General features: G+C 55.7%; 2 protein-coding genes and 1 long non-coding RNA gene across 6 annotated transcripts; 1 reads left to right on the top strand and 2 right to left on the bottom strand.

The window, feature by feature from the left end:
• Nucleotides 1-610: 610 nt before the first annotated feature.
• On the bottom strand, nt 611-2,630 carry LOC134732316 (uncharacterized). The gene is made up of 3 exons (XR_010115351.1): nt 2,565-2,630; nt 2,285-2,326; nt 611-874 (listed from the first exon to the last, which is right to left on the bottom strand). It is a non-coding gene; the product is annotated as an uncharacterized lncRNA (long non-coding RNA).
• Nucleotides 1,011-11,741, top strand: ILVBL (ilvB acetolactate synthase like). 3 transcript variants are annotated; one of them, XM_055235534.2, is made up of 16 exons: nt 1,011-1,146; nt 1,717-1,861; nt 3,212-3,413; nt 3,545-3,672; nt 3,758-3,896; nt 3,984-4,095; nt 6,735-6,834; nt 7,285-7,382; nt 7,498-7,634; nt 8,784-8,918; nt 10,208-10,322; nt 10,409-10,578; nt 10,659-10,729; nt 10,809-10,880; nt 11,059-11,164; nt 11,298-11,741. In XM_055235534.2, exons 2-16 carry the CDS (start codon nt 1,727-1,729, stop codon nt 11,474-11,476), a joined length of 1,899 nt encoding a protein of 632 aa, XP_055091509.1. In that variant the 5' UTR covers nt 1,011-1,146; nt 1,717-1,726; the 3' UTR covers nt 11,477-11,741. The 3 variants fall into 3 exon arrangements, with proteins under 3 accessions (XP_055091509.1, XP_055091507.1, XP_055091508.1); XM_055235532.2 differs by having other exon boundaries at nt 1,029-1,418; XM_055235533.2 differs by having other exon boundaries at nt 1,029-1,422.
• SYDE1 (synapse defective Rho GTPase homolog 1) lies at nt 11,740-19,358 on the bottom strand. Of its 2 annotated transcripts, none has more exons than XM_055235519.2 (8): nt 19,189-19,358; nt 17,318-17,659; nt 16,379-17,023; nt 15,993-16,207; nt 15,287-15,413; nt 14,934-15,094; nt 14,155-14,380; nt 11,740-13,153 (listed from the first exon to the last, which is right to left on the bottom strand). In XM_055235519.2, the coding sequence occupies exons 1-8, from the start codon at nt 19,274-19,276 to the stop codon at nt 12,750-12,752; spliced, it is 2,208 nt and encodes a 735-aa protein (XP_055091494.1). In that variant the 5' UTR covers nt 19,277-19,358; the 3' UTR covers nt 11,740-12,749. The 2 variants fall into 2 exon arrangements, with proteins under 2 accessions (XP_055091494.1, XP_055091495.1); XM_055235520.2 differs by having other exon boundaries at nt 17,318-17,458.
• Between the last annotated feature and the right edge of the window lie 4,260 nt (nt 19,359-23,618).

The raw sequence follows: 23,618 nt of genomic DNA, 5'->3' as shown, positions 1-23,618 counted from the left end.
GACTGTTGAATAATCCAGCTTTCGGCTGAGAAGCTTTTTGGACATTTGCCTAGTGACAATCTTCCTTTATCTGGGGAGAGATTGGTCAGATAATTAGTCTTAGAGCATGTTAAAGCTTTGTCTCCCAAGAAAGAATTTACATCTGTTACAACATCTTTCTCTCTCTCTCTGGAAAATTGTATCCTTGTTATTAAGACTTGTTTTTTTCCTTTTTAGCTTTACAGAAAAGCTGCAAAGATAGCAAGATAATTTTTGTCTACTCTTTATCCAGCTTCCCTGAATGTTAACATCTACCATAATACATTTACTGAAACAAAAAGATTAACACTGGTTCATTACTATTAACTCAACTCCAGACTTTATTTGGATTTCACCAGCTTTATCCACAAATTTGTCCTTTTTTTGATTCCTGGATCCAGTCCAGGGTACTATATTGAATTTAGTTGTCACAGCTCCTTTCCCTCCTCTATGTGGCAGTGCCTCAGTCTTTCTTTGTTTTTCATGACCTTGACAGTTTTCGAGAGGTCTGGTTAGGCATTTTGTAGAATGTGACTCAATTTGAGTTTCTTTTGCTTGCTACTATACCTATCATACAAAAAATATACACATATATATAATACATGCACAAATATTTATAGTGTGGAAAATATACATAACATAAAATTTACCATTTTTTAAGTATTATTATTATTTTGTGAGACATGGTCTGGCTCTACCGCCCAGGCTAGAGTGCAGTGGTACGGCCCCGCTGGTGTGGAAAGCGAGCTTTCGGAGGGCCTGAACCTACGGGCTTGCACTGTGGGGCCAATGGAAGGCTGCGGAAGGTGGGCCCCCAAAGGTCTGGGCTCCTGAAGCCGCTGAGGGGCGTGGCCTCCTGGTTTTAAAACAATAAAATGGGTGTGAGGCCTGCAGTGCGAGCCAATGAAAGGCGAGGGGAGGCGGGGTCTATGAGCGAGGCGGCCAGTAGAGGCAAGACTCTTTCGGCTGGCCCCGGAGCGTGGCTCCGACTGTGCGCATGCGCATCGGGCCGGACTACGGGGCGCCGCTGAGCCAAGTGGGCGACCCGGGCACGGCCAAGCTCCCGGGTCACGTGACACAGAGGGGGCCGAATTCTGCTGGAGGCAGCGCCATATCCTGGAGGTGAAGGTGAATAGCCTCGGGGGTCGAGCTAGTGTGGGAGAACCACATCCTGATGCGATGTGACCTCGAACCAGCCTGGCCCGGGGTCGGGGGTCAGGCTCGGGCCCGTGCGCTCTTTAAGGGAGAGGCGTGGCTTGCGTGGAGGGTCGTGCCTGCTAACCCGGGGGCGTGACCTCGTGCCTCTTGGTGACGTAACGTGGGGCGGGCTCACTACTGGCGCTGAGATTTGGGGTCCGGTTGTGGAAAGAGAGGCGGGGCTTCTGCCTGTCTATTGACAGGTAGGTAAGTGGAAGATAACTGTGTGTTGCTGTCGTCGCCACCTTGACCTGTGGTGGCTAGTTTGGGTGGGAGTGATGGTGATGTAAAGGACTGGGGCTTGACCTTGTCACAGAGAGGCATGGCTTCACCGCGAGCCTAGGCGCACAAAGGGCGTGGTCTGGCAGGGTTGAGGGCGTGGCCGCACAGCAACTGGCGGCGAGGGGCGTGGCCCTGGATCCGGCTGCGAGCAGGGGCGCGATTTCTTCCGGATAGGTTCCCTGTCGCGCCCAAGTCTGGGAAGTGCCCTTTCTCTCTTAGGTACCACCTCATGGAGACCCCCGCGGCCGCCGCCCCCGCCGGGAGCTTATTCCCCTCCTTCCTGCTCCTGGCCTGCGGGACGCTGGTGGCCGCCTTGCTGGGCGCCGCTCACCGCCTGGGGCTCTTCTATCAGCTGCTGCACAAGGTGCGGGGCACAGAATGGGAGGTGGGCTGGGGACAGTCAAAGAGGAAGGGGCCTCGTGATGCTGCTTCCAGCTCACTCGTTGTGCAGGGTGGGAAAGCGAGCCCCGACTAGTCCAGAGGGACTGATAAGAGGTTCTGTCCAGGGCCCTGTCTCCATTGCCACGCTGTGTATGGGGGCCTGGACTTTGCCACTGGTGAGAGAGAACACGGAAGCTGCCGCTGCTGGGGCACTCGCACCCCACCTACCTCCTTCCCCAGTGACTCTTTTCACAGAACAGATGGACAGCACTCTGATTGTGCTCCCTAACCTGGATGGGATAAATGGGGCAGAGGGCAGGTACCAGCGAGGGGGTGGCAGTGACAGTTTCGTAACAGTTGTCCTCTGCTGAGCTCAGCACTGTAGACTTTCTTACCTACCCCTTACCTTTCCCTTGAAAGTAGGTGCTGTTCTTTCTGTCTTCATTTTCTGCAAGAGGAAGCTGAGGCTCAGAGAGATTGTGTGGTGGTTTGGAATAGGTGACATGTTTGGAGAGAGCTGACCCCACAGGCCTCCCCCTGAACTCCTTGCACCTCTGTTTGAAATTTACCCCTTCCCCAGACCCCCTCCTCAACCCTTTCTCTCCTAGCAGGGACCAAGCTTGACCTCTCCCTCTCCAAACCCTTCTCTACTCCTTCCTCTGCTAGCCAGGAGTGATGCCACTGACCTTCAGGACTTGCGAGATTTAAAGCAAGCCTTGGATGTGTAGGGCTGTGAGGCAGCTAGAGTTGGGAGACCTCGGCAGTCTGTGCCAGCAGCTCACTCCCATGCCAGGCACATGGTGGCTGGCAGCCTGTCAACTAAGCCCTGGGCCTGTTTAGCGTCCATCAGGAGGGCATCAGGGAGGCTGGGATCAGGAGCCTAGCTGCCAGGCTCTGCAGGGATACTGGAGGACAGGCAGGAGTCACAGCAGATGGCTCCCTGCCATCTGCTCTGCGTGCGTTGTGTCCCTGGCCAAACCCTCTAGGTTATATAACCCTCTCCTCTCTCCCTGATTGCCCTGCCATCCTGGAGACAGGCAGTGTAACAGTGGGGCACTTAAGAGCGTGGGTTCTATTGGACTTTCAGTCTTACTTGGGCAAATCTTGATGTCCTCAGCTGTAAGAGGGATGTAATGACAGGAGGATCTGATAAGATGTTATGCCTTGCTTTGAGCCTGGCATGTAGTATAATATATGCCTAACCAAGACCAAGCTTCTCTTGACCTCTCACCCTGCTCCTGCCCCCTTACCTGGGGCAGGGGGATTGCCCCCTTTCCCAGATGCCCTCTGCCCTGGCCTTTAACTTTGTTGCTCCACCTGTCCTTGGGCCCAGGTGGACAAGACAAGTGTCCGGCATGGCGGAGAGAACGTGGCCGCTGTGCTGAGGGCCCATGGCGTGCGGTTCATCTTCACACTGGTTGGTGGGCACATTTCCCCGCTGCTGGTGGCCTGTGAGAAACTGGGCATCCGTGTGGTGGACACACGCCATGAGGTCACGGCCGTCTTTGCTGCTGATGCTATGGCCCGCCTGTCCGGTGAGGGCATTGCAGAGAGGGCTGGGGACTGGTTGGAGTGTGGGATAGAGTGTCTGTGAGGGTAGGGGTTTTTCAGAGGTGGGAGAATGGCCAAGAGAGTGGACATGGCTGTGATGGGCTCTGTGTTCCAGGAACGGTGGGCGTGGCGGCAGTGACAGCAGGCCCTGGCCTCACCAACACGGTGACTGCGGTGAAGAATGCTCAGATGGCTCAGTCCCCAGTCCTGCTTCTGGGTGGGGCCGCCAGCACTCTGCTGCAGGTACCCAGTCCTTGGGGGCTGATGGGGGCCTAGTGGGGCTTGAAGGGCTCATGTGGTTACCCTGCCACACCTCTGTCTTTGCCAGAACCGGGGTGCGCTCCAGGCCGTTGATCAGCTGTCCCTTTTCCGGCCACTCTGTAAGTTCTGTGCGTCCGTGCGGAGGGTGCGGGACATCGTGCCCACCCTGAGGGCCGCAGTGGCTGCCGCCCAGTCGGGCACCCCAGGTAGGTGGAGGATGGTGATGCTGAGCAGTGCTGGGGCTGAGGGACTGGGGACATGTTGCGGACTCAGCGTCCTCCCTGCGCCTGCAGGTCCGGTGTTTGTGGAGCTGCCCGTTGACGTGCTGTACCCCTACTTCATGGTCCAGAAGGAGATGGTGCCAGCCAAGGCACCCAAGGGCCTCGTGGGCCGAGTGGTCTCCTGGTGAATAGCCCCACCCCTTCCATTCCCTCCTCTATCCCCTTTCTCTCCTGCAGCTTCCAGCCCATGCCCATCCTCCTTTGATTCACATGTGGACTGGGAGGAGACAGCTGGGGGGAGAGCATTCCAGGTAGAAGGAACAGCATGTGCAAAGGTCCTGAGGCAGGAATGAATTGGGTGGGTGGGGAAAGCAAGGTGGCCCTCGTGGAGGCAGCAAAGGGGAGAGGCTCAGGACAGCCTTCCTCCTCCTCCTTTTCCCTTTCTTCTCCTCCTCCATCATCTCTTCTTCTTCCTCTTCCTCGTCCCTCTTCCTTCCTCTTCTCCCTTCCCCCCCCACCCCACCTTTCCCATCGTCCTCTCCATTTTCCTCCTCCTAAAGGATGATCCTTGAACCTTGGAAGGGAGGTTCATTCTTACATTTACAGAGGAGGAAGCTCAGAAAGGTGAAGTCACTTGCCCAAAGTCACACAGCTAAGAAGTGGCAGAGCCCAGGCCAGGCACAGTGGCTCTCACTTGTAATCCCAGCACATTGGGAGGCCGAGGTGGGCAGATCACGAGGTCAGGAGATCAAAACCATCCTGGCTAACATGGTGAAACCCCATTTCTACTAAAAATACAAAAAAAAAAAAAAAATTAGCCGGGTGTGATGGCAGGCACCTGTAGTCCCAGCTACTCGGGAGGCTGAGGCAGGAGAATGGTGTGAACCTGGGAGGCGGAGCTTGCAGTGAGCCAAGATCGCGCCACTACACTCCAGCCTGGGTGACAGAGTGAGACTCCGTCTCAAGAAAAAAGAAAAAAAAAGAAGTGGCAGATCCCAGACTCGAGCCCTCTCCTTCCTCCTCCTTTCCTTCCCTCACATCTTTGTCCTTTTCTTTTCTTTTCTTTTTTTTTGAAACAGATTCTTAGTTCTGTTGCCCAGGCTGGAGTGCAGTGGCACGATCTCGGCTCACTGCAACTCTGCCTCCTGGGTTCAAGCGATTATCCTGCCTCAGCCTCCCAAGTAGCTGGAACTACAGGTGCCCGCCACCACACCTGGCTAATATTTGTATTTTTAGTAGAGACGAGGTTTCACCATGTTGGCCAGGCTGGTCTCGAACTCTTAACCTCAAGTGATCCACCCTCCTTGGCCTCTCAAACATTACAGACATGAGCCACCCCGCCTGGCCTGTTCTCCTCCTCTTCCTCCTTTCCTTTCTCCTCCTCCTCTTCCTCTTCTTCCTCCTTCTCTCCCTTCCCCTCAGTCCCTTCCCTTTGCCTGTCCTTGGCCCTTCTTTTCCATACATTTAGCGAGCGGCAGCCCTGTGCCAGGTTCCAGGACAGGCACGGGGCATCATCAGTGGACAAGGTAGTCAGGCTCCTGTACTCTGGATGTGTGTGAAGCGCCTGAGGGTCAGCTCAGGCAGTAGTGATTTTGTTCTATGGCCTCTTTATTTTTTTGAGGCGGAGTCTCACTTTGTCCCCCAGGTTGGAGCGCAGTAGTGCGATCTCGGCTCACTGCAACCTCCACCTCCCGGGTTCAAGTGATTCTCCTGCCTCAGCCCCCCGAGTAGCTAGGAATACAGGTGCAGTCCACCATGCCCAGCTAATTTTTGTATTTTTAGTAGAGATGAGGTTTCACCATTTTGGCCATATAGCCTCATTCTTAATGCACTTTGCCCCCTGGCTTCCCAGTCAGTCCCTCCCCTTGTTGTCCTCCTTGCCCCTCTCTCTTGGGCTGCCTCTCACGAGGCTATCTCTTATCTTGCCGTTTTTGTTTTGTTTTATTTTGAGACAGGGCCGCACTCTATCACCCAGGCTGGAGTGCAGTGGTACGATCATAGCTCACCACAGCCTTGAACTCCTGGCCTCGAGCAATCCTCCCGCCTCAGCCTCCCTTGCCTTTTCTTTACTTGTGGGGCTTCCCACGGTTCCATCCTTGGCTGCTTCTGTGCTGTCTTGGCCTGTCCTTAACGGTGAAAGCAGAGGCTTCTGACTCTGAGCTCCGACTGTTTCCTGCCAATGCCCATGTGTCTGTCTTTGGCTGGATAGAGCACCCCCTGAGGGCAGGGCTGGGCAGGATCTACCCTTGTGTCTCCAGGGCCCTGCACAGGTCCTTCAGGAAGGTTGGGGCCCTGGGGCCCAGTGAGCAAGGAGACCGAGAAGGCCCTGTTTGAAGCAGGAGAGGACAGTGTTCAGAACTCCTATGGATCGAGTGTTATGCAAAGCGCCTCATGACCTAAATGGACAGATCCTTGAACCTGGGGAGGGAGGTTCATATTTACATTGACAGAGGCGGAAGCTCAGAAGGGTGAAGTCACTTGTCTTAAGTTGCACAGCTAGGAATTAACAGAGCCAGGACATGAGTTCACATCTGTTGGACCCACAGGCTTAATCCTGGCATGCTGAGCCTGCGTTCCTTGCTTCTGGGGGGCTACATGGAGTTGGGGTGGACCCCAGAGGCCACCGAGGGCAAACAGGCAGTTGAAGACCTCGCCACTAGGGTTCATCTGTCCCTGAGGTGTCACTCATCCACCCCGTCCCCATGCCACTTTACTCCTGGCTTTTCTCCTGGCCCCTTTCCCGGCCCCTCTCCTCGCTCAGATCCTGGAATCCTTGTAGTTAGTTAATTCTGGCAACTTGGTTCTTTCCCCTCCCTTTTGCAGGTATTTAGAGAATTACCTGGCCAACCTCTTTGCAGGAGCCTGGGAGCCTCAGCCCGAGGGACCGCTGCCCCTGGACATCCCCCAGGCTTCCCCGCAGCAGGTGAATTGCCTCTCTTTTGTGTCTGAGGACCCTACCCAGCAGGGCCCCCGACCCTCTCCCTGAGTCAGTATTGGGGCCTTAATCTTGCGTGCTCATGGCGACTCAAGGGCAGCCCTTTGGCTGGACGCTGTGGCTCAAAGTGGTAATCCCAACACTTAGGGAGGCCGAGGCAGGCGGATCACTTGAGGCCAGGAGTTCAAGACTAGCCTGGCCAATATGGTGAAACCCTGTCTCTACTGAAAATACAAAAGTTAGCCAGGCATGGTGGCACGTGCCTGTAATCCCAGCTACTCTGGAGGCTGAGGCGGGAGAATCATTTGAACCTGGGAGGTGGAGGCTACAGTGAGCTGAGATGCCATTGCACTCCATCCTGGGCAACAGAGTGAAACTGTGTCTCAAAAAAATAAATAAATAAAAAGACAGCCCTTTGATCCCCATCTCTCGCTTCAGGTTCAGCGCTGTGTGGAGATCCTGAGCCGGGCCAAGAGGCCCCTGATGGTGCTAGGGAGTCAGGCCCTGCTCACCCCGACGTCCGCCGACAAGCTTCGGTGAGAAGCCCCAGCCCTGCCCTTGTTTTCACGTTCCCAGTCCCTGGTCCTCGGGTGCTCTTGGGGAGGCGGGAGGCCCCGGCCACACTGACCTCTCCTCTGCCTGGACTCCCAGGGCTGCCGTGGAGACCTTGGGTGTTCCCTGCTTCCTCGGAGGGATGGCACGGGGGCTGTTAGGCCGCAACCACCCCCTCCACATCCGAGAGAACCGCAGTGTGGCCCTGAAGAAGGCAGATGTCATTGTCCTAGCAGGTGGGCCTGAGCCTCTTCCTTTCCCTCCTTCTCCCAGGAACCCCCTCACCCTGTTACCCAGCTTCACACAAAGGAGGAAGAACGTCTAGTGGGCACCTATTGTACTTGGTACACATTTTCACATAAAGCGCTTTGAACCCTAACCAGACGCATAATAGGTGTATCAGTTAGCTACTGCCCTGTAACAACCATCCCCAAACTCAATGGCTAAAAATGCATTTCTGATTTCTCAAGACCCACCTATAAGGTAGGTGGTAGCTGTGGTTTTGGCTGGGCTCATTCGTGAGTCTGCACTTGCGTTAGGCAGGAAGGCAGCTGTGCTGATCCAGGCTGGGCTTGCTCACCTGTATGGGGATTGACTGGCCCTGCAGCTCGTCTGGGATGGCCTCATCTGGGGTCATAGAGTTCTTCACCCCTGTCTCCATGGCCCCCTTGTTTCTCATCCTCCAGTAGGCTAGCCTGGGCTGGCCGACTTGGTGAAGGATGAGAAAACTATGGGGCTGGGAGAGTGTGGTTATTCAAGAGAGAGTGAGTGGAGGCTGTGTGGCTTCTTGAAGTAGAGTCTGCAAGAATGGGGGGTGGGGGTCCTGAATCATCTGGAGGTGTCTTCACTCAGAGGTCTTGCAATTGGCGCCAGCTCTTGGAGGGGCTGTGGACTAAGGCAACTACACAGGTCTCTGTGTGGCTTGGGTTTCCTCCCAGCATGATGGCCTCAGGGTAGTCAGACTTCTTAGACAGAGAGCACACTCCTTGGCCCCACCCAGGCCTCTAAAAGTGAACAAGGAAGAAACTGCATATCTTCTGACCCAGGCTTGGGTGCCATGCTGTGTAGGAAAGGGGACCTAGGCTGCACCTCTCTCCATGGGAGGCATGTCAAGGTGACCTTGTACAAATGGATGTAGGGTGGGAGATATTATGGCCATCTGGGAAAATATAACCCGCCTCTACCCTATTCTGTTGGCCAAAGCATGTCATGAGGCCAGTCCAGATTCAAGGGGTGTGGGGAGCTGCAAGGTCACTGTAGGTGGCACAGGTGCAGGGAGACTTGGTGAGGAACAGGGACTCTTTTGCATCCAGTCCACCACAGTGGATCAAGTAAGGTAGAGGACATGGGGCCTCTGCCTACTGCATTCCTGTCCCCCATACCAGGAACTGTGTGTGACTTCCGCCTATCCTATGGCCGTGTCCTCAGCCACAGCAGCAAGATCATCATCGTCAATCGTAATCGGGAAGAGATGTTGCTCAACTCAGACATCTTCTGGAAGCCCCAGGAGGCTGTTCAGGGTGAGCCCCGTAAACCCCCCGTACACATATGTCCTCCTCCCAGTCGCTCTCCTCCTGGTTTCTGCTGCAGCTGGCTTGAGCCTGGTATGGTGATTGAGGCCCAGACCTTGCCCTAGGGGTAGCCAGTCAACCAGAGACAAATAGTTGGCCCTCAAACTGATGAATGCTTCTTTCTTTAAATTTTTTTTATTTTCATTTTTTAGAGACGACGTCTCGCTCTGTCACCCAGGCTGGAATGCAGTAGCGCAATCACAGCTCACTGCAGCCTCAAACTCGCAGGCTCAAAGCAATCCTCCCACCTCAGCCTCCTGAGTAGCTGGGACTACAAATGTGCACCACCATGCCAGGCTAATTTGTTAATTTTTTTTTTTGAGGAATCAGCATCTCACTGTGTTGCCCAGGCTGGTGTCGAACTCCTGGCCTCAAGTGATCCTCCTGCCTCGACCTCTCAAAGTGCTGGGATTACAGACCAGAGCTACTGTGCCCGGCCTGATAGATGCTTCTGTAGGAACAAATGGTGGGGTGGACACAGAGGGAGGCTTGAAAACGTGCATGTGATCATGTTCCCTCCCACACTGCCCACTGCCCTCAGGACAGAGAGCACACTCGTTGGCCCCTTAGCCTGTCTTCCTGCCGTATCTCTGCCCTCCCCTTATTTCAGTTCCCTTAGACTTGAAGTTGGTTCATCGTTCTGAGGATGCTGACTCACCTGCAGCCTAGGCGACAGGACACTCTTGTGTTAAGCAGAGAAGTGGCACCGTTGCATCTGTGTTGGGAAGGTCCACTCAGCAGCTGTGGACGGCAGGCTGGAAGGGGGCTGGGTGGAGGCCAGGGGGGCTGCTAAAAATGGCCAGGACAGAAGCGATGAGGCCTGAACTGGAGATGCACAGCGGGCTGTTTGTTAGTTCACTTCAGTAACGTTCGCCGTGCTCTTCCACGTGCCTGGATTTGAGAGATGTGCTTGGTGGATGTAGCTCTTTTCATTGAGTGTTTCCCAGGCAGAAGGAGGTAGAGGGAGGGGACGAGGCCAGCTTGGGTTTGTCACCTGCCTTGTGCTCCTTAACCCTTGTTTCTTGGGCCTTGTCCTCCCTTTTCACCTGGGCTGCCCTCCCCTGGTTCTGGCAGGTTCTGGGGTGTTTCACCTGTTTTTTTCCTAGGAGCACCCCTGGCCTGCTTCCTGTCTGCCTGCTCGGATGCTGCTGCTGGCTTCCTGCTGTTTTTGAGGCCTCTGGTGCTGGAAGAACAGGAGGAAGCCAGCTCCTCACAGCTGTGTCCTCTTCCTTCCCCAGGAGATGTGGGTTCCTTCGTGCTGAAGCTAGTGGAGGGCCTTCAGGGCCAGACATGGGCCCCAGACTGGGTGGAGGAGCTGCGGGAAGCCGACCGGCAGAAGGAGCAGACCTTTCGGTGGGGCCTGGGTGGAGTGGATGTGGGAAGGGGGTTCCCGGCAGACCTTGCTGCCAACCCTGGTGACCTTCGCTGTCCTGTCGCAGGGAGAAGGCAGCGATGCCTGTGGCCCAGCACCTGAACCCAGTGCGGGTGCTGCAGCTGGTGGAGGAAACACTACCTGACAACTCAATTCTGGTGGTGGATGGCGGGGACTTCGTGGGCACTGCCGCCCATCTGGTACAGCCCCGCGGCCCCCTGCGCTGGCTCGATCCTGGTAAGGAAGGGCCCCCGCCTGGGGCAGTGGGCACCATCCATCCGCACGCCTTCACACCCACCTGCTCTTGGTCCTCTTAGGGGCCTTTGGGACTCTGGGAGTTGGCGCAGGATTTGCACTTGGGGCCAAGCTGTGCCGGCCGGATGCTGAGGTGAGGCACCGGAGTTGGGAGACTTGCTGCTCTCTAGGCTCTGATCCACCCTAACCATCCTGGGTCCCCTCCCCACTAGGTCTGGTGCCTGTTTGGGGATGGAGCTTTTGGCTACAGCCTCATCGAATTTGATACGTTCGTCAGACACAAGGTGACTGGACTGGCCTGAGGGAAGCTTAGGGCCTGGGGTTCTGGGAGATGTCACCAGGGGTGGGCTGAGGTGGGGAGGGAGCCTCCTGTCTGGCAGAGGCCCTGTCCCTGTCTCTGTCCTCTGGCTGGCCAAGCCATGGGGCTGAAGGCTGCGGCCTGCCTTCATCTTCTTCCTGTAGATCCCAGTGATGGCCTTGGTAGGGAATGATGCTGGCTGGACGCAGATTTCTCGGGAGCAGGTGCCCTCTCTGGGCAGCAACGTGGCCTGTGGCCTGGCCTACACTGGTGAGGGGGCCTCAGTGAGGTTGGGAGGACAGGAGGCTGTTTCAGTCCCGGCTAGGCTTGTGTTCTTCTCCTGGGCTGGCTGCATGTGCGGTGGGCTGAGTCCTTGCCACCATCCGACTTAATCTCCTTTTAGATTATCACAAGGCAGCCATGGGTCTGGGGGCCTGGGGCTTGCTGCTCTCACGGGAGAATGAGGATCAGGTGGTCAAGGTGCTGCGTGATGCCCAGCAGAAGTGCCGAGACGGCCACCCGGTCGTGGTCAATATCCTCATTGGGAGGACGGACTTCCGCGATGGCTCCATTGCTGTATAGGGCCTTGTGGGTCGGGATGCTTGGCTGCCTTCCTGCCCCTGGACTGTGTCCAGCTGGTTTGGAGTCTCATCATTGCTTGCCCTGGGCCTATCCCATGAGGGCCGATGACTCCACAACCTCCCTGAGGAGGGGATGGAGGGGTCAAAGCTCAGAGAGGCTCTCTTGTGAGCTCTTGGACCCTCCTCTCCACGGACCCAACTGTGCTCTTTGTCCCCTCTCTTATGGAGACTGAATAAACCACCTCTGGCCCACGTAGGCTCAAGTACTCAGTCTCAGAACCTGTGCATATTGATTTATTATCCACAAAGATGGAGGTGCGGAAAAGAAGAGGGAGACAGGAGGGAACCGTACTCTCCCACTGCAACTCTGGGGCCCACTGAGGCACCATTATTGGGGATTTCAGGGTGGCTGGGCACTGCAAACTGCTCCCTCCTCTGTGGTCCCTGAAAGAGCCCCACACGCCTGCTCCAGACGTGTCCACGCACACCAGTCCTCACAGACACACACACACATGCATGGAGGCAATAAATATGTTCCGTACCAGACTGCCCCCAGCCTGACGCTTCGGGGGCCCCCTCCAAAAGGGAGGGGTTTAAGTGCTCATTTTTTTTTAGGGGGGCGACAAGGAGATGGGGATTGGAAAGGCCAGACTCTGTTATCTCCATTTGCTGACTAGAGGCCAATTGTGGGGTCTTCCCGGGAAAAGGGTAGGGGAAACCGGCTGTTTATAAGCCCCAGGCTACCCCTGTGTCCATGCTGGAACCCAGGATAGGGGCTGCCCCCCACAAACAGTGCCTCATGCTAGTCTTTGTGTCGTCCAAGGGAGGGAGAAACAGAGTGCAGTGCTCAAAGCTAATACTGATTTGGTTGGCAGCAGCAAGAGGGCCGACTAGAGGTGACTCACCACACCAGGGTGATGCTCACCGTAACTGGTGTTGCCCCGGCCAAGGGGAGGCAAGAGAGGCCAGCCTAGCAAGCGCGAGAACTGCGTTTTTGGCAACAAAAGGGGAAGCCCTTGGTGCTCAGGAAAGATGGTCACAACCGCTGGTCCCTAAAATCCCCAGTCCCCAGACTTCGCAACTAGTGTGCAAATACTGGGCCCTGGAAACCGGGAATGAGTCTCAGCCATACACGCGACTGGTCCCGTGGTAACTCGCTGGCAACCAGGAGCTCGGCCTGAGCAACAGGTCTGGCTTTCCTTGGTCACCAGGGCACCGCCTTAGCCACCGGGCGCCCGGTCCTTAGTAACCGGGGTCCCGCCCCGTCCTCTGGCTCAGAGGCACACGTTGATTTGCTTGGAGAGCTCTCTCTCCAGATCCAGGATGAGGGCGTCGAAGTCTTTGAGATTCAGGTGCGGGTTAAAGGGCGCATCGAAGTCGTCTTCGAAGTCACCGGTGACCCTCGGCTCGCCGACCTCCTCGTCCTCGTCCTCGCTGTCACTGCCCGTCACGTGGTCGTAGTCTGGACCTGACAGGAAATCCCGCCCACAGGGCAGGAAGTCCCGCCCGCAAACGCTCCAGTCGCCGGCGTAGCGGTTGCTCGGGGGGCTCTCGGGGCCTCCTCGGCCGCGGGGCCGAGTCACCACTTCGGGGTCTGCCAGCGGCAAGTGCAGAGGTGGCTGTCGTTTGGGTCGCAAGTACGGCGCGACATCTGGAGATTCTCGGGGCAGGCGGGGATCTGAAGGGAGACAGGGTAGGTCATAGAGGCGACAGCCGACCTCTGATTGGCTGCTTAGGGAACTAGGCTCCTGATTGGCCTGTGGAAAGAGGCCTTCGACCGGTTCAGGGTTTCGGTGGCAGAGCTAGGACTGGTTGCTTAGGCAACTAGACCTCTGATTGGCATGTCAAAAGGCAGGGCCTCTGACTGCATCAAAGATGGGTAGGGGCAGGTGCCCTGGATCATGCCTGTAATCCCAGCACTTTGGGAGGCCTGAGGCAAGCGGATCACTTGCGGTCAGGAGTTCAAGACCAGCCTGGCCAACACTGTGAAGCCCCGTCTCTACTAAAAATACAAAAATTAGCTAGGATTGGTAGTGCATGCCTGTAATCCCAGCACTGTGGGAGGCCTGAAGTGGGTGGATCACTTGAGGTCAGGAGTTCAAGACCAGCCTGGCCAACACAGTGAAACCCCCTCTCTACTTAAAATATAAAAATTAGCCAGGACTGGTGGTGCGTGCCTATAATCCCAGCTACTCGGGAGGCTGAGGTGGGAGAATCCCTTGAACCTGGGAGGCAGAGGTTGCAGTGAGCTGAGATCACGCCACTGCACCCCAAGATCATGCCACTGCACCCCAGCCTGGGCTGCAGAGCAAGACTCCATCTCAAAAAATAAATAAATAAATAAATAAAAAGATGAATCGGCTCCGTGGGGCAAGGTGATTCAGTTTATAATCCCAGTACTTTGGGAGGCTGAGGCAGGAGGATGGCTTGAGATCATGCGTTTGAGACCAGCTTGGGCGATATAGAGAAACCCTGTCTTTACAAAAAAATGAAAATAAAAAAAAGACAAAACAGACAGATTGGTTGGATCTGAACTGGTTGCCGAGGCAACCAGGTACCAGTTTACTCCATGGCGGGTGTAGCCTGCTTCAAGCCCAAGACACTGATTGGTCCCCTAAGGTGGCATCGCTGCAGCAGCCTGGCTCAGATTGGTGGTGCAGGCCCTGGGCATGAGCTCACCTGGCCAAGACTGCAGCAGGTAGTGCAGCACCTCGATGTGGTGCTTGAAGTCCACTGCACTGGCAAGGCTTGGGCCGGAGCTGCGGGCACGAGGCCTTGTGGGCGCCTGGCGTGCCGGCAGCAGCACAGGCCCGAAGCACACGGCCAAGTTCTGTGGGGTCATGCGGTTGTAGGCATGGAAGGAGGAGACGAGGCGCAGGTGGTCCAGGAGAAGCGTCAGCGTGGCCTGGGAGAGGGTTGAGAGGATGTAAGTCAGACAAAGTCAGGCCCCTGTGGTACCTACCTGCAAGAGACTAAGGTGGCTAGAGTAGGGAAGCAGGTTCACAGTCTCAGAGCTGGGATGTGGTCAGGTTAAGACTATTAATCATTAGATATTAGTATTATGAGCCTATTTTGTTGGAGGGAAGACTGAAGCCAAAGGCAACTAAGCATTAGAAAGGCAGAGCTGCCATGAATCCCATTTTACAGATGAAGGTATTGAAGCACAGAGAGGGACGGGACTTGTCTAGGTTCCCTCAGCCAGGAACTTCCCTTGTAGGTTGAAAGACCAGTGTTCAGCATGCATTTTTGAGACATCCTGGCTGTGTGACCTTGGGCAACTGTCACCTGCTTTGGGCCTCAGTTTCCAAATCTATGAAGTGGGATGCTAATAGCACCTATTTCTTGGGGATATGATGATGCTGCCAGCTCATGCCCATTGCAGGCCCAGGCATGGGTGAAACATTCTATTGGTATCAGCCCACTCTCAAGTCCCATCACTCCCACCAGGCCCAACTCACCCTTTCCACATCCGGCAGGCAGCTGAGGAGCCCTCGGGTGCCCTCAGTGGTGGGGGGAGCTCTGTTTGGGGGGTCCCGGGCCATGGCCTCCAGTACCACCTTATACAGGGGCTGGGTGATGAGCGGGGTGGGCAACTCTCGAAGATAATCCTTGAGGATGCCTGTGAACACAGGGTCCCCTCTGGTCAGGGCACCACTGGCTTCTAAGGCCAAGGAGGGCACAGCTAAGGGGGAAGAGGAGGTGGGTGAAAGCAAGGTCAGATAGGAGGATTGAAGTCCCAGAGGAGCCCCAAGGCCTTGAAGTGAGGCATTGAATGGGGGTGAGCAGGCAGGGGAGAGGGGGCCATGCTGACCAGTGATGACATTGATATCGGGGTACAGGTCCTCAGATAGGCAGACCGCTGCACTGTCCCGCTCAAAGGCATCCCGAAGCTCTTTCTTCACTGCCGCTGAGCCACATAGACGGTACAGTCCCACTACCTGGGGGTGGGAAGAGAGAGTGGATGTCTTCTTGCCGGGGCCACAGACTAATCAGGGCCCAGTGGGGTGAGCACTGGAATTCTGGGCCACGGCAGCAATGGGCACTGTGGGCTGGGAGGTTGGAACTACCTTGACAACCTGGCCTTGTAAACCCTCTGCTTGGACTACTTGTCTTGGCTGCCATCTCCTTTGACTTAGGAAACTGACGCTTCTTTGAGGAAGCTTTCCATGACTACCCCAGGTTTTGTTTTAAGCTCTCCCAGACCCTAGGTACACCCCACCCCAACTCTAGTCCCAGTTATAGTTTTACATTTGTGAATGACTAGAGTCGTATCTTTCCCCCCATCAGACTCTGAGCCCCAGGAGGGCTTGGATCCTGTTATTACATCAATGGATGACCCATGGGTTCTGCCCAGGGTGCTACAGTCAAGAGGGGGGCTTCTGCCCTTGTCTAGGCTGGGATTGGAGCTAGGAGTGACTCAGGCCTGGGGGTAGGGGTCTGGCATCTGTACATAGGGTGTCCTGAAGAGTGGGTCTGAGGTCTGGGGGCCAGAGGGTTAGGGTGGGGTGGGTGCTCACCCGCAGCCCTCGGCGCTCGATCTGCCCAACGCACTTCTGGATGATGAGGGGCACTTGGCCGGGGGGCCGCTCTCGCTCCACCAGTAGTGGCAGGGGCAGCCCGAAGACGCGGGGCTCAGCTGTGGCGGGGGCTTCCTGCTGCTCCGACAGGGTCAGCTTGGCATACAGCAGCCCCTGGGGCTCCAGGCGCACAGCCAGCTGTTGGGCCTGGCACCCTGAGGACACAAGGGGGCCTGAGCTGGGTGTGCTCTGAAGCTTCATGTATCCCGGCCTCCCTACTCCAGGCCACACCTTCCACCCGGAGCCCAGCCCCCTAGGCACTCTGCGGGGTTGGCAGTGGGGCTTGGGGGTCCCTGCCCCTCCTCCCCTGCAGCCACATGCCCTACCTCGGAAGACCATGGGCAGCAGCACGGTGCCCTGGGCACAGGGCCGGTGCCTTCTCACGCCAGGGTCCCACGCAAGCACCAGGGCGCGCAGGAGCCTGGCAGCCTCCAGCTCCAGGTGGAAGGTGTGGTCCAGCCGCAGGAAGTCCGGCCCCCCTCGCAGTGGCCCCGTTCGGGCCCGGGCCTCCCCATCCACTTGCAGTAGGCAGCAGAGGTCTCTGGGGGTGGCCCCTGGTGCTGGCCGCAGCCCCCCAAGACCGTACAGATGCAGGCTGAGGCGGCCCCAGAGTGCGGCCGGGGGTGCCCGGGCTGTGGGACCCACCTCGTAGGGCTGGAAGGAGGTGGGTGATGGGGGCCCAGCTGGGCGCTCCGGTGAGTCCCCGTCGCTGAGGTAACCGGCCCTCGGGCTCCGGGTGCCCCCAGGCCCTGCTGCCCGCCCAGGGCCCCCCACGCTGCTGTCCAGGTGGTAGCGGCTGATGACGGAGCCCGCAGGGGCAGCCCTCTCGCGCTCCCGGCCAGCCCGGGGACCTCGCAGGCTCAGGCGGCGCCGCAGTTCAGGCAGCTTCTTCATCTTTATGGAGAGGCGCCTGGCGGGGCCCGGGGACTTGGTGCGGGAGGCTTTGGTTGGGGGGCTGGCGGGGGCTGCATCTGTGTGGAGAGCAGACTTCAGGGTCCAGGAACCTGGGCTTAGGGGAGGAGGGTGAGGCTGGTGCTCCCCTGAAGGGAAGGAGTGTGAGGCTGGTGCCCCTTTGAGGGGGAGGAGGGTGTGAGGCTGATACTCCCCTGAGGGGAGGAGGGTGAGGCTGGTGCTCCCCTGAAGGGAAGGAGTGTGAGGCTGGTGCTCCTTTTGGGGGAGGGAGTGTGAGGCTGGTGCTCCCCTGAAGGGAAGGGATGTGAGGCTGGTGCTCACCTTGGGGAAGGGGATGTGAAGCTTGTTCTTACCTTGAGGGGCCAGGCCCTCTGGCTCAACTGAGCCTGGCTGTGGTCCCCGGGGCTCAGGTGCTGGAGGTCTGGGGTCTTCCTCAGGAATGGGGTTGTACCAGATCTCGCCGGCAGGCTCCCCACTGCCAGGTACCCCAGGCCCTAAAGAGGTGTCCTCAGCTGGCTTGGCCCCACCCAGCACCCATCGGCGGCTACTGGGCTCCAGGCTTTGCAGGTAGGCTCCCCGTGCAGGGCTCCTTGATGCCTCAGGGCTGGAGGGCCCCTCTGCTCCAGCCTGGGACCCTTCGGGAGCCTGGGGCTCTGGCTCTGGAGGGCTGGGCTCTGGGCGCTGGGCTGGGCGGCCTGGTGGAGAACAAGGGGAGTGAGACCCAGCCCCTCACTGCCTGCAGAGCAGCCCTGTGCAATTGATCAGTGGGTGGGATGCTGTGTATGGCCCTGGCCCGCCCCTGATAAGTCACTGTTCCTTGGATCCTGCTGTTTTGTTTGGAATAGGCAGCCACAGGCTAGCGATCTCGGTTATCAGCTTAGAGCACCCCCTACTCAGTCCCTGGCATCCCCAAAAGGGACTCCGTCCCTGCAGCCTCAGGGTTCTAAGTCAGGCTTCCTGGGGCCCGTAGGTACTGCATTCCAGTCTCCACTTCCTCTCCCCTCTCAATAACCGTGGCATGGAGCTTTGCACCTGTGTGGCCTTGGGCAAGTCGCTTCCCTCTCTGAGGCTCAGTATCCTCCTGTGAAATGGGGGGGATGTGATTTCCATATCCAGGGAGGCTTCCAGGAGCCTTTTGGAAAAGTACACAGCCCACAGCAGGCACTACGTGCTCAGGAGTGAGGAGCTGGGTTCTCTATTCCCTGCAGCACAGTCACTCCCAGTCCCCTGCCCCTTTTAGCCTCCCTCCTGTCTTCCAAACTCTGTCGCCATCCTGGAATGGGACCTTGTCCCTCAGCCCAGGCCAGACCCCCCACGCTCAATGCCTTGGGACTTCCCCTTCCCTCCCTCCTCTCCTCTCTCATGTCTTGGGCTGTTTCCTGTGTGTGTTTGTGTTTGGGCATCCCTGTCCCTTCTCCCTGCCCTGGGAACATTGGGAATCTTTGGGAAGGCCTGGGGGGAAGGGGAACGTCCGTGGAATGGTCTGGCCTTCCTCCTTAACTCCTTCCTTCCTGGGTCCTCCTATCCCACGCAGCTGTTTCTCTAAGGTCTCTACTTGCTACCCTGCTGAACTCCTCCTCTGGTCACCTCTGATGTCCGCCCCCTAGGGTCTCTGTTGGTAGCATAGTCCAAAGAGCTGTTTAAGTCACTGGCCCTGGGCACATGACCCAATTGCTCCGTGCCTCAGTTTCCCCATCTGTATAAAAGGGACAGTTTCCTGGGGCTAAGGCAGGCGCAGTTGCAGTCACTGTTAGTAGGTGGGAGGCGAGGGGGCAACTACTCTGATTGACGGGCCGCCCCTCTCTTTCCTTTGCAGGAGTACGCCCCCCATCTCCCATCCTGTGCCTCCAGGGCTCCCGATGCCCCTTGCCCAGCCCGACTGGGCCCCAGTGTCCTGGCCTCCCAGCCCCTCCTCCCCTCCACCCTCCAGGCCCTCAGTCGCGGCCCCATTTCCTGTCGTGGGCGAGGCCCCCTCCCGGGCCTCCCAAGGAGCCCGCAGCGCTGGCATCCCCGGCCAGCTGCACATAACGGTCCGCACCCCCCTCCCTCCTAGCCCCTTCCTTCCAGGACCCCTACCCTCCCCTGGCTGGAGGCACCCCAGTCTGCAGCGAGGTGCGGGGGGCTCCCCCGATCCCTCCCACCGTCTGTCCTCGGGGCCCTGGGACCCCGCTCTTAGGCCGGGTGGGGCTCGGCGCCCCCTCTTCCCCCACTGATCTCCGCTTACTGCGCTCCTTGGCGTCCGACTTTTTCCGGGGAAGTTTCTCCCGGCCCCGCAGGCGGGAGAAGGTTTTCCTGAGTAGCGGCTCGGCCATGCTGCGGCCCGGGCCGGGCCGAGCCGAGTGCGCGCCCCGGGCTCCGGCCGCGCCGCCCCGCGCCCTCCCTGCCCCGCCCGGGCCTCCCCGCCCGCCCCCCGCCCCGCGCCAGCAGGAAGCACATTCCGGGAATGCTTGGCCCAAACTTTTTTTTTTTTTTTTTTTTTTCCCTTTCCCGCGGCCCGAGCAGGCGATGCTGGGAGATGTAGTTGCCTGGGGCCAAGAGGGGATGGAATGGGGGCTCCGGGTGCCCGGATCCGCTCCAGCTTCGATGGGACGTGACGATCGTGGCGCAGGCCCGATCCCTGGTCTTCCCTCTCACCCACCCTCCCTGGATGGGACTCTGGGTGATGGCATCCAGGAAGTTCTCTTGGGTCTGTCTCCAAATCGCAGCCTCCGCGTATCCCCTCTCTCCTTCCCAGGTACTGCTTCAACCTGGTGCAAGCTGTAGTGTCATTCGTTTCAATAACCGTCCCCACTACCCACCCCACCCCAAGTTTCTTCCTTGGTCTCCCCATGCCTCTCTTTCCCCACTCAATTCTCTCACCTCCAAATTCCAATTACTACTGCTGTTTGACAAACCATCCCGAAACGTAATAATGTAAAACAACCACGTCGTGATTGTGAAAGGAAAATAAATCTTGAGACCTCCAAACCACTGAGCCAAAAGGAAGAAGTCAAACTGGTAACTGCGTAGGGCAAACCTGCCTCCCATTCTATTCCTAAGTAAGATAGCTACAAGGTTAAAAAAGCTAGCTGGGCGCAGTGGCTCGCTCCTGTAATCCTAGCACTTTGGGAGGCTGAGGCGACAGATCACTTGAGGTCAGGAGTTCGAAACCAGGCTGGCCAACATGGTGCAACTCCATCTCTACCAAAAATATGAAAAGGAAAAAAAAAATTGGCCAGGCATGGTGGGTGGGCGCTGGTAATCCCAGCTACTTGGGAGGCTGAGGCAGGAAAATTGCTTGAACATGGGAGGTGGAGGTTGTAGTGAATCAAAATTGCACCACTGCACTCTAGCCTGGTCATCAGAGCACGATGCCCTCTAAAAAAGAGAAGAAGAAAAGAAAAGAAAAAGCTACATACCTCCCTCACAGTTTGCCCACAAGGAAATTCCTTATGGACAAAGGACAGGCAGAACTCAAAATTGTCCCTCTGCTCACATGAGACAAATGCATATCTGATCGCTTCCTTACCTATTTGTTTCACTAAGCCAGACTGAGGCATAAGTGACTATCTCTGTAAATTGCATATTCAGAAAGGCTAGTCAGAAACTCGAAAGAATGCAATCGTTTCTGTCTTATCTACTTATAATCTGGAAGCCTTCTCCCTACTTTGAGTTGTCCTGCCTTCCCAGACCAAACCCATGTGCGTCTTACATATATTGATTGCTGTTTCGTGTCTCCCTAAAATATATAAAACTAGACCAAGCTGGAGTGCAGTGGTACCACCACAGCTCACTGCAGTCTCAACCTCTTGGGCTCAAGTGATGCTCCTGCCTCAGCCTCCCGAGCAAGTGGGACTACAGGCATGTGTCACCATACCTGGCTAATTTCCCTACTTTTTGTAGAGATGGAGTCTTATCATGTTGCCCAGACTGGTCTCAAACTCCTGGGCTCAGCTGTGTGCGGTGGCTCACGCCTGTAATCCTAGCATTTTGGGAGGCCAAGGTGGGCAGATCACCTGAGGTTGGGAGTTCGAGATCAGTCTGACCAACATGGGGAAACCCCTTCTCTACTAAAAACACAAAATTAGCCGGGGATGGTGGTGCATGCCTATAATCCCAGCTACTCGGGAGGCTGAGGCAGGAGAATCGCTTGAACCCGGGAGGCGGAGGTTGCGGTGAGCTGATGTTGTGCCATTGCATTCCAGCCTGGGCAACAAGAGTGAAACTCTGTCTCAAAAAAAACACAAAAAACAAAACTCCTGGTCTCAAGTGATCTGCCCGCCTTGGCCCCCCAAGTAGCTAGGATTACAGATGTGAATCAAGGTAGTGGCCCTGACTACCCTGGGCTTATGCTGTCAGGAGCTTCTAAGTCTGTGTCACAGGCATGTCCTTAACCTTGGCAAAGTAAACTTTCTAAATTTATCAAGACTTGTCTCAGATACCTTTTGGTTTACATGATGCTTACAGATGCTGTGGTTCAGTTTGGACGGGGAGAGTTAGGCTAGGGGGTGACTAAAAATGGTGGGGGGTGGTCCTGAATCATCTGGAGGTGTCTTCACTCAGAGGTCTTGCAATTGATGTCAGCTGTTGCTGGGGCTGTGGACTAGGGTAGTTACACAGGCCTTCCCATGTGGCTCGGGTTTCCTTCCAGCATGGTGGTCTTGGGATAGTCAGACTTCTTAGCCACCCAGGCCTCTAAAAGTGAACAAGGAAGAAGTTGCATATCTTCTGACCCAGACTTGAGTGTCATGCTATGTCACTTCTGCCACCAGATTCAAGGAAAGGGGACACAGGCTATACCTTTCTACATGGGAGTCATGTCAAGGTGACCTTGTACAAGTGGATGTAGGGTGGGAGATATTGTGGCCCTCTGGGAAAATATAACCTGCCTTAGCCCTACATTTCATTCTCCATATATTACCCACAGTGGACTTAAAACTGAAATCAGATTATGGCACCATCCTGCTGAATAGTGTTCCTGTGACTGCTCACCTCACCTAGAATAAAATTCGGATTCCCAGCATGGTCTCACAAGACTTCCAGCCTCATCTCTTTGGCTGTCCCATTCACTCACCATGGCCTCTTTTCTAGTTCTCCTTCATATCAAGCTGTTTCTGCCTCAGGTCATTTGCACACACAGTTTCTTCTGCCTGGGAAGCCCTGGTTCTTCTGAGGCCTCCTCTCTCTTTTCCTTTAGGTCCAATGGCACCTTCTAGGGAGACCCTTTCTTTCCACCACCTCTGTCTAGTCAGTATCACATCACTCAGTTTCCTTTCTTCTAACACTTGCCACAACTTGAATTTAACAGTCCCAGTGGTTTGTTCTAGTTTATCTGCTTCCTTGTCCAGACTGGGGCTCCACCAAGTGATCAAGTGATGCTTGTCTATGTTGTTCACTGCTGAATATTCAGGTAGGAGATCAGGTGTCAGGTGATGGAGGTCTGTATAGGAGGGGGTGTCCAAGAGGCCTGGAAGGAGGATGTGTGTTTGGTTTTAATGTATCTTGGTGCGGTTCTCTGTGTTTATCCTACTTGGAGTTTGTTGAGCTTTGTGGCTATGTAGATTCATGTCTTTCATCAATTCTGGGCTTCTGGGAAGTTTTTTGGCCATTATTTCATCAAATATTATTATTATTATTTTTTGAGATGGAGTCTCACTCTGTCACCCAGGCTGGAGTGCAGAGGCGTGGTCTTGGCTCACTGCAACCTCTGTTTTCTGGGTTCAAGTGATTTTCCTGCCTCAACCTCTCAAGTAGGTGGGGTTACAGGTGCCTGTCACCATACCCAACTAATTTTTGTATTTTTAGTAGAAATGGGTTTTTGCCATGTTGGCCAGGCCGGTGTCAAACTTCTGACCTTAAGTGATCTGCCCACCTTGGCCTCCCAAAGTGCTGGGATTGCAGGCATGAACCACCCACCATACCTGGCCTCATCAAATATTCTTTCTGCTCCTTTCACTTCTCTCCTTCTGGGACTCTCATTATGATTGGTATACTCATTATACAACTGTTGATATACAGTTCTCCTAGGTGCTGTTCACTTTTCTTGGATGTGTGTGTTTGGGAGGCATCAGTCTGTAAAATGGTGGAGTGACCCTCCTCCCTATGAGATCCCTGCGCAGATGCCTTTGAGGCAGCTATTGACAGTGGGGAAAGAAGTCAGGGGTCAAGACAATACCTCTTTACAAGTTGAGGGTAGAGGCTGCAGGACTAAGGTCCCAGTGGGGTACTTCAGAGTCTCAGAGGAGCTGGGGTCTGACATGGGAGTGAGAGCAACCCTTAGCCCCACCCATATGACACCCACATACCACATAAATATTTATTATTATTTTTTATAAATCTTTTTGAGTTTTTGTCCTTTTCCTGTTGTCTTTATTTGCCTGCATGTAGCCTATTTAATTCACCATTGGCTCTGATTCTTTCTTTGCAATCAGAAATCTCCATAAGTGAGAACAGATTATCTGCAAATTGTATGTAATGAAATGGTTATGAATTCTAAGTTTCACAATGACGTTTGTATGCTTATTCCTGTGGATTTTGCTAGTTGCTGTAGAGATTTTAGAGCCTGTATGTGTACATTTTCTTTTTTCTTTTCTTTTCCTTTCTTTTCTTTTCTTTTCTTTTTTTTTTTGAGACATAGTCTTGCTTTGTTGCCCAGGCTGGAGTGCAGTGGCTTGA

The sequence above is a fragment of the Symphalangus syndactylus genome, chromosome 13, assembly GCF_028878055.3.
Source record: "Symphalangus syndactylus isolate Jambi chromosome 13, NHGRI_mSymSyn1-v2.1_pri, whole genome shotgun sequence".
In the NCBI taxonomy this organism is placed as follows: domain Eukaryota; kingdom Metazoa; phylum Chordata; class Mammalia; order Primates; family Hylobatidae; genus Symphalangus; species Symphalangus syndactylus.
Note: the sequence above shows the minus strand (reverse complement) of the source record. Positions and strands in the feature narration are given on the sequence as shown.

Bases quoted from the DNA above. Each gene is read 5' to 3' on its own strand.
- ILVBL (XM_055235534.2), top strand. From the start codon at position 1,727: ATGGAGACCCCCGCGGCCGCCGCCCCCGCCGGGAGCTTATTCCCCTCC. The intron at 7,383-7,497 runs GTGAGAAGCCCC...CTGGACTCCCAG, and splicing joins ACGTCCGCCGACAAGCTTCG to GGCTGCCGTGGAGACCTTGG. The intron at 10,730-10,808 runs GTGAGGCACCGG...CCTCCCCACTAG, and splicing joins TGTGCCGGCCGGATGCTGAG to GTCTGGTGCCTGTTTGGGGA.
- SYDE1 (XM_055235519.2), bottom strand. From the start codon at position 19,276: ATGGCCGAGCCGCTACTCAGGAAAACCTTCTCCCGCCTGCGGGGCCGG. The intron at 17,660-19,188 runs GTAAGCGGAGAT...GTTCTCCACCAG, and splicing joins GTCGGACGCCAAGGAGCGCA to GCCGCCCAGCCCAGCGCCCA. The intron at 17,024-17,317 runs GTAAGAACAAGC...CTCTCCACACAG, and splicing joins AGAGGGCCTGGCCCCTCAAG to ATGCAGCCCCCGCCAGCCCC.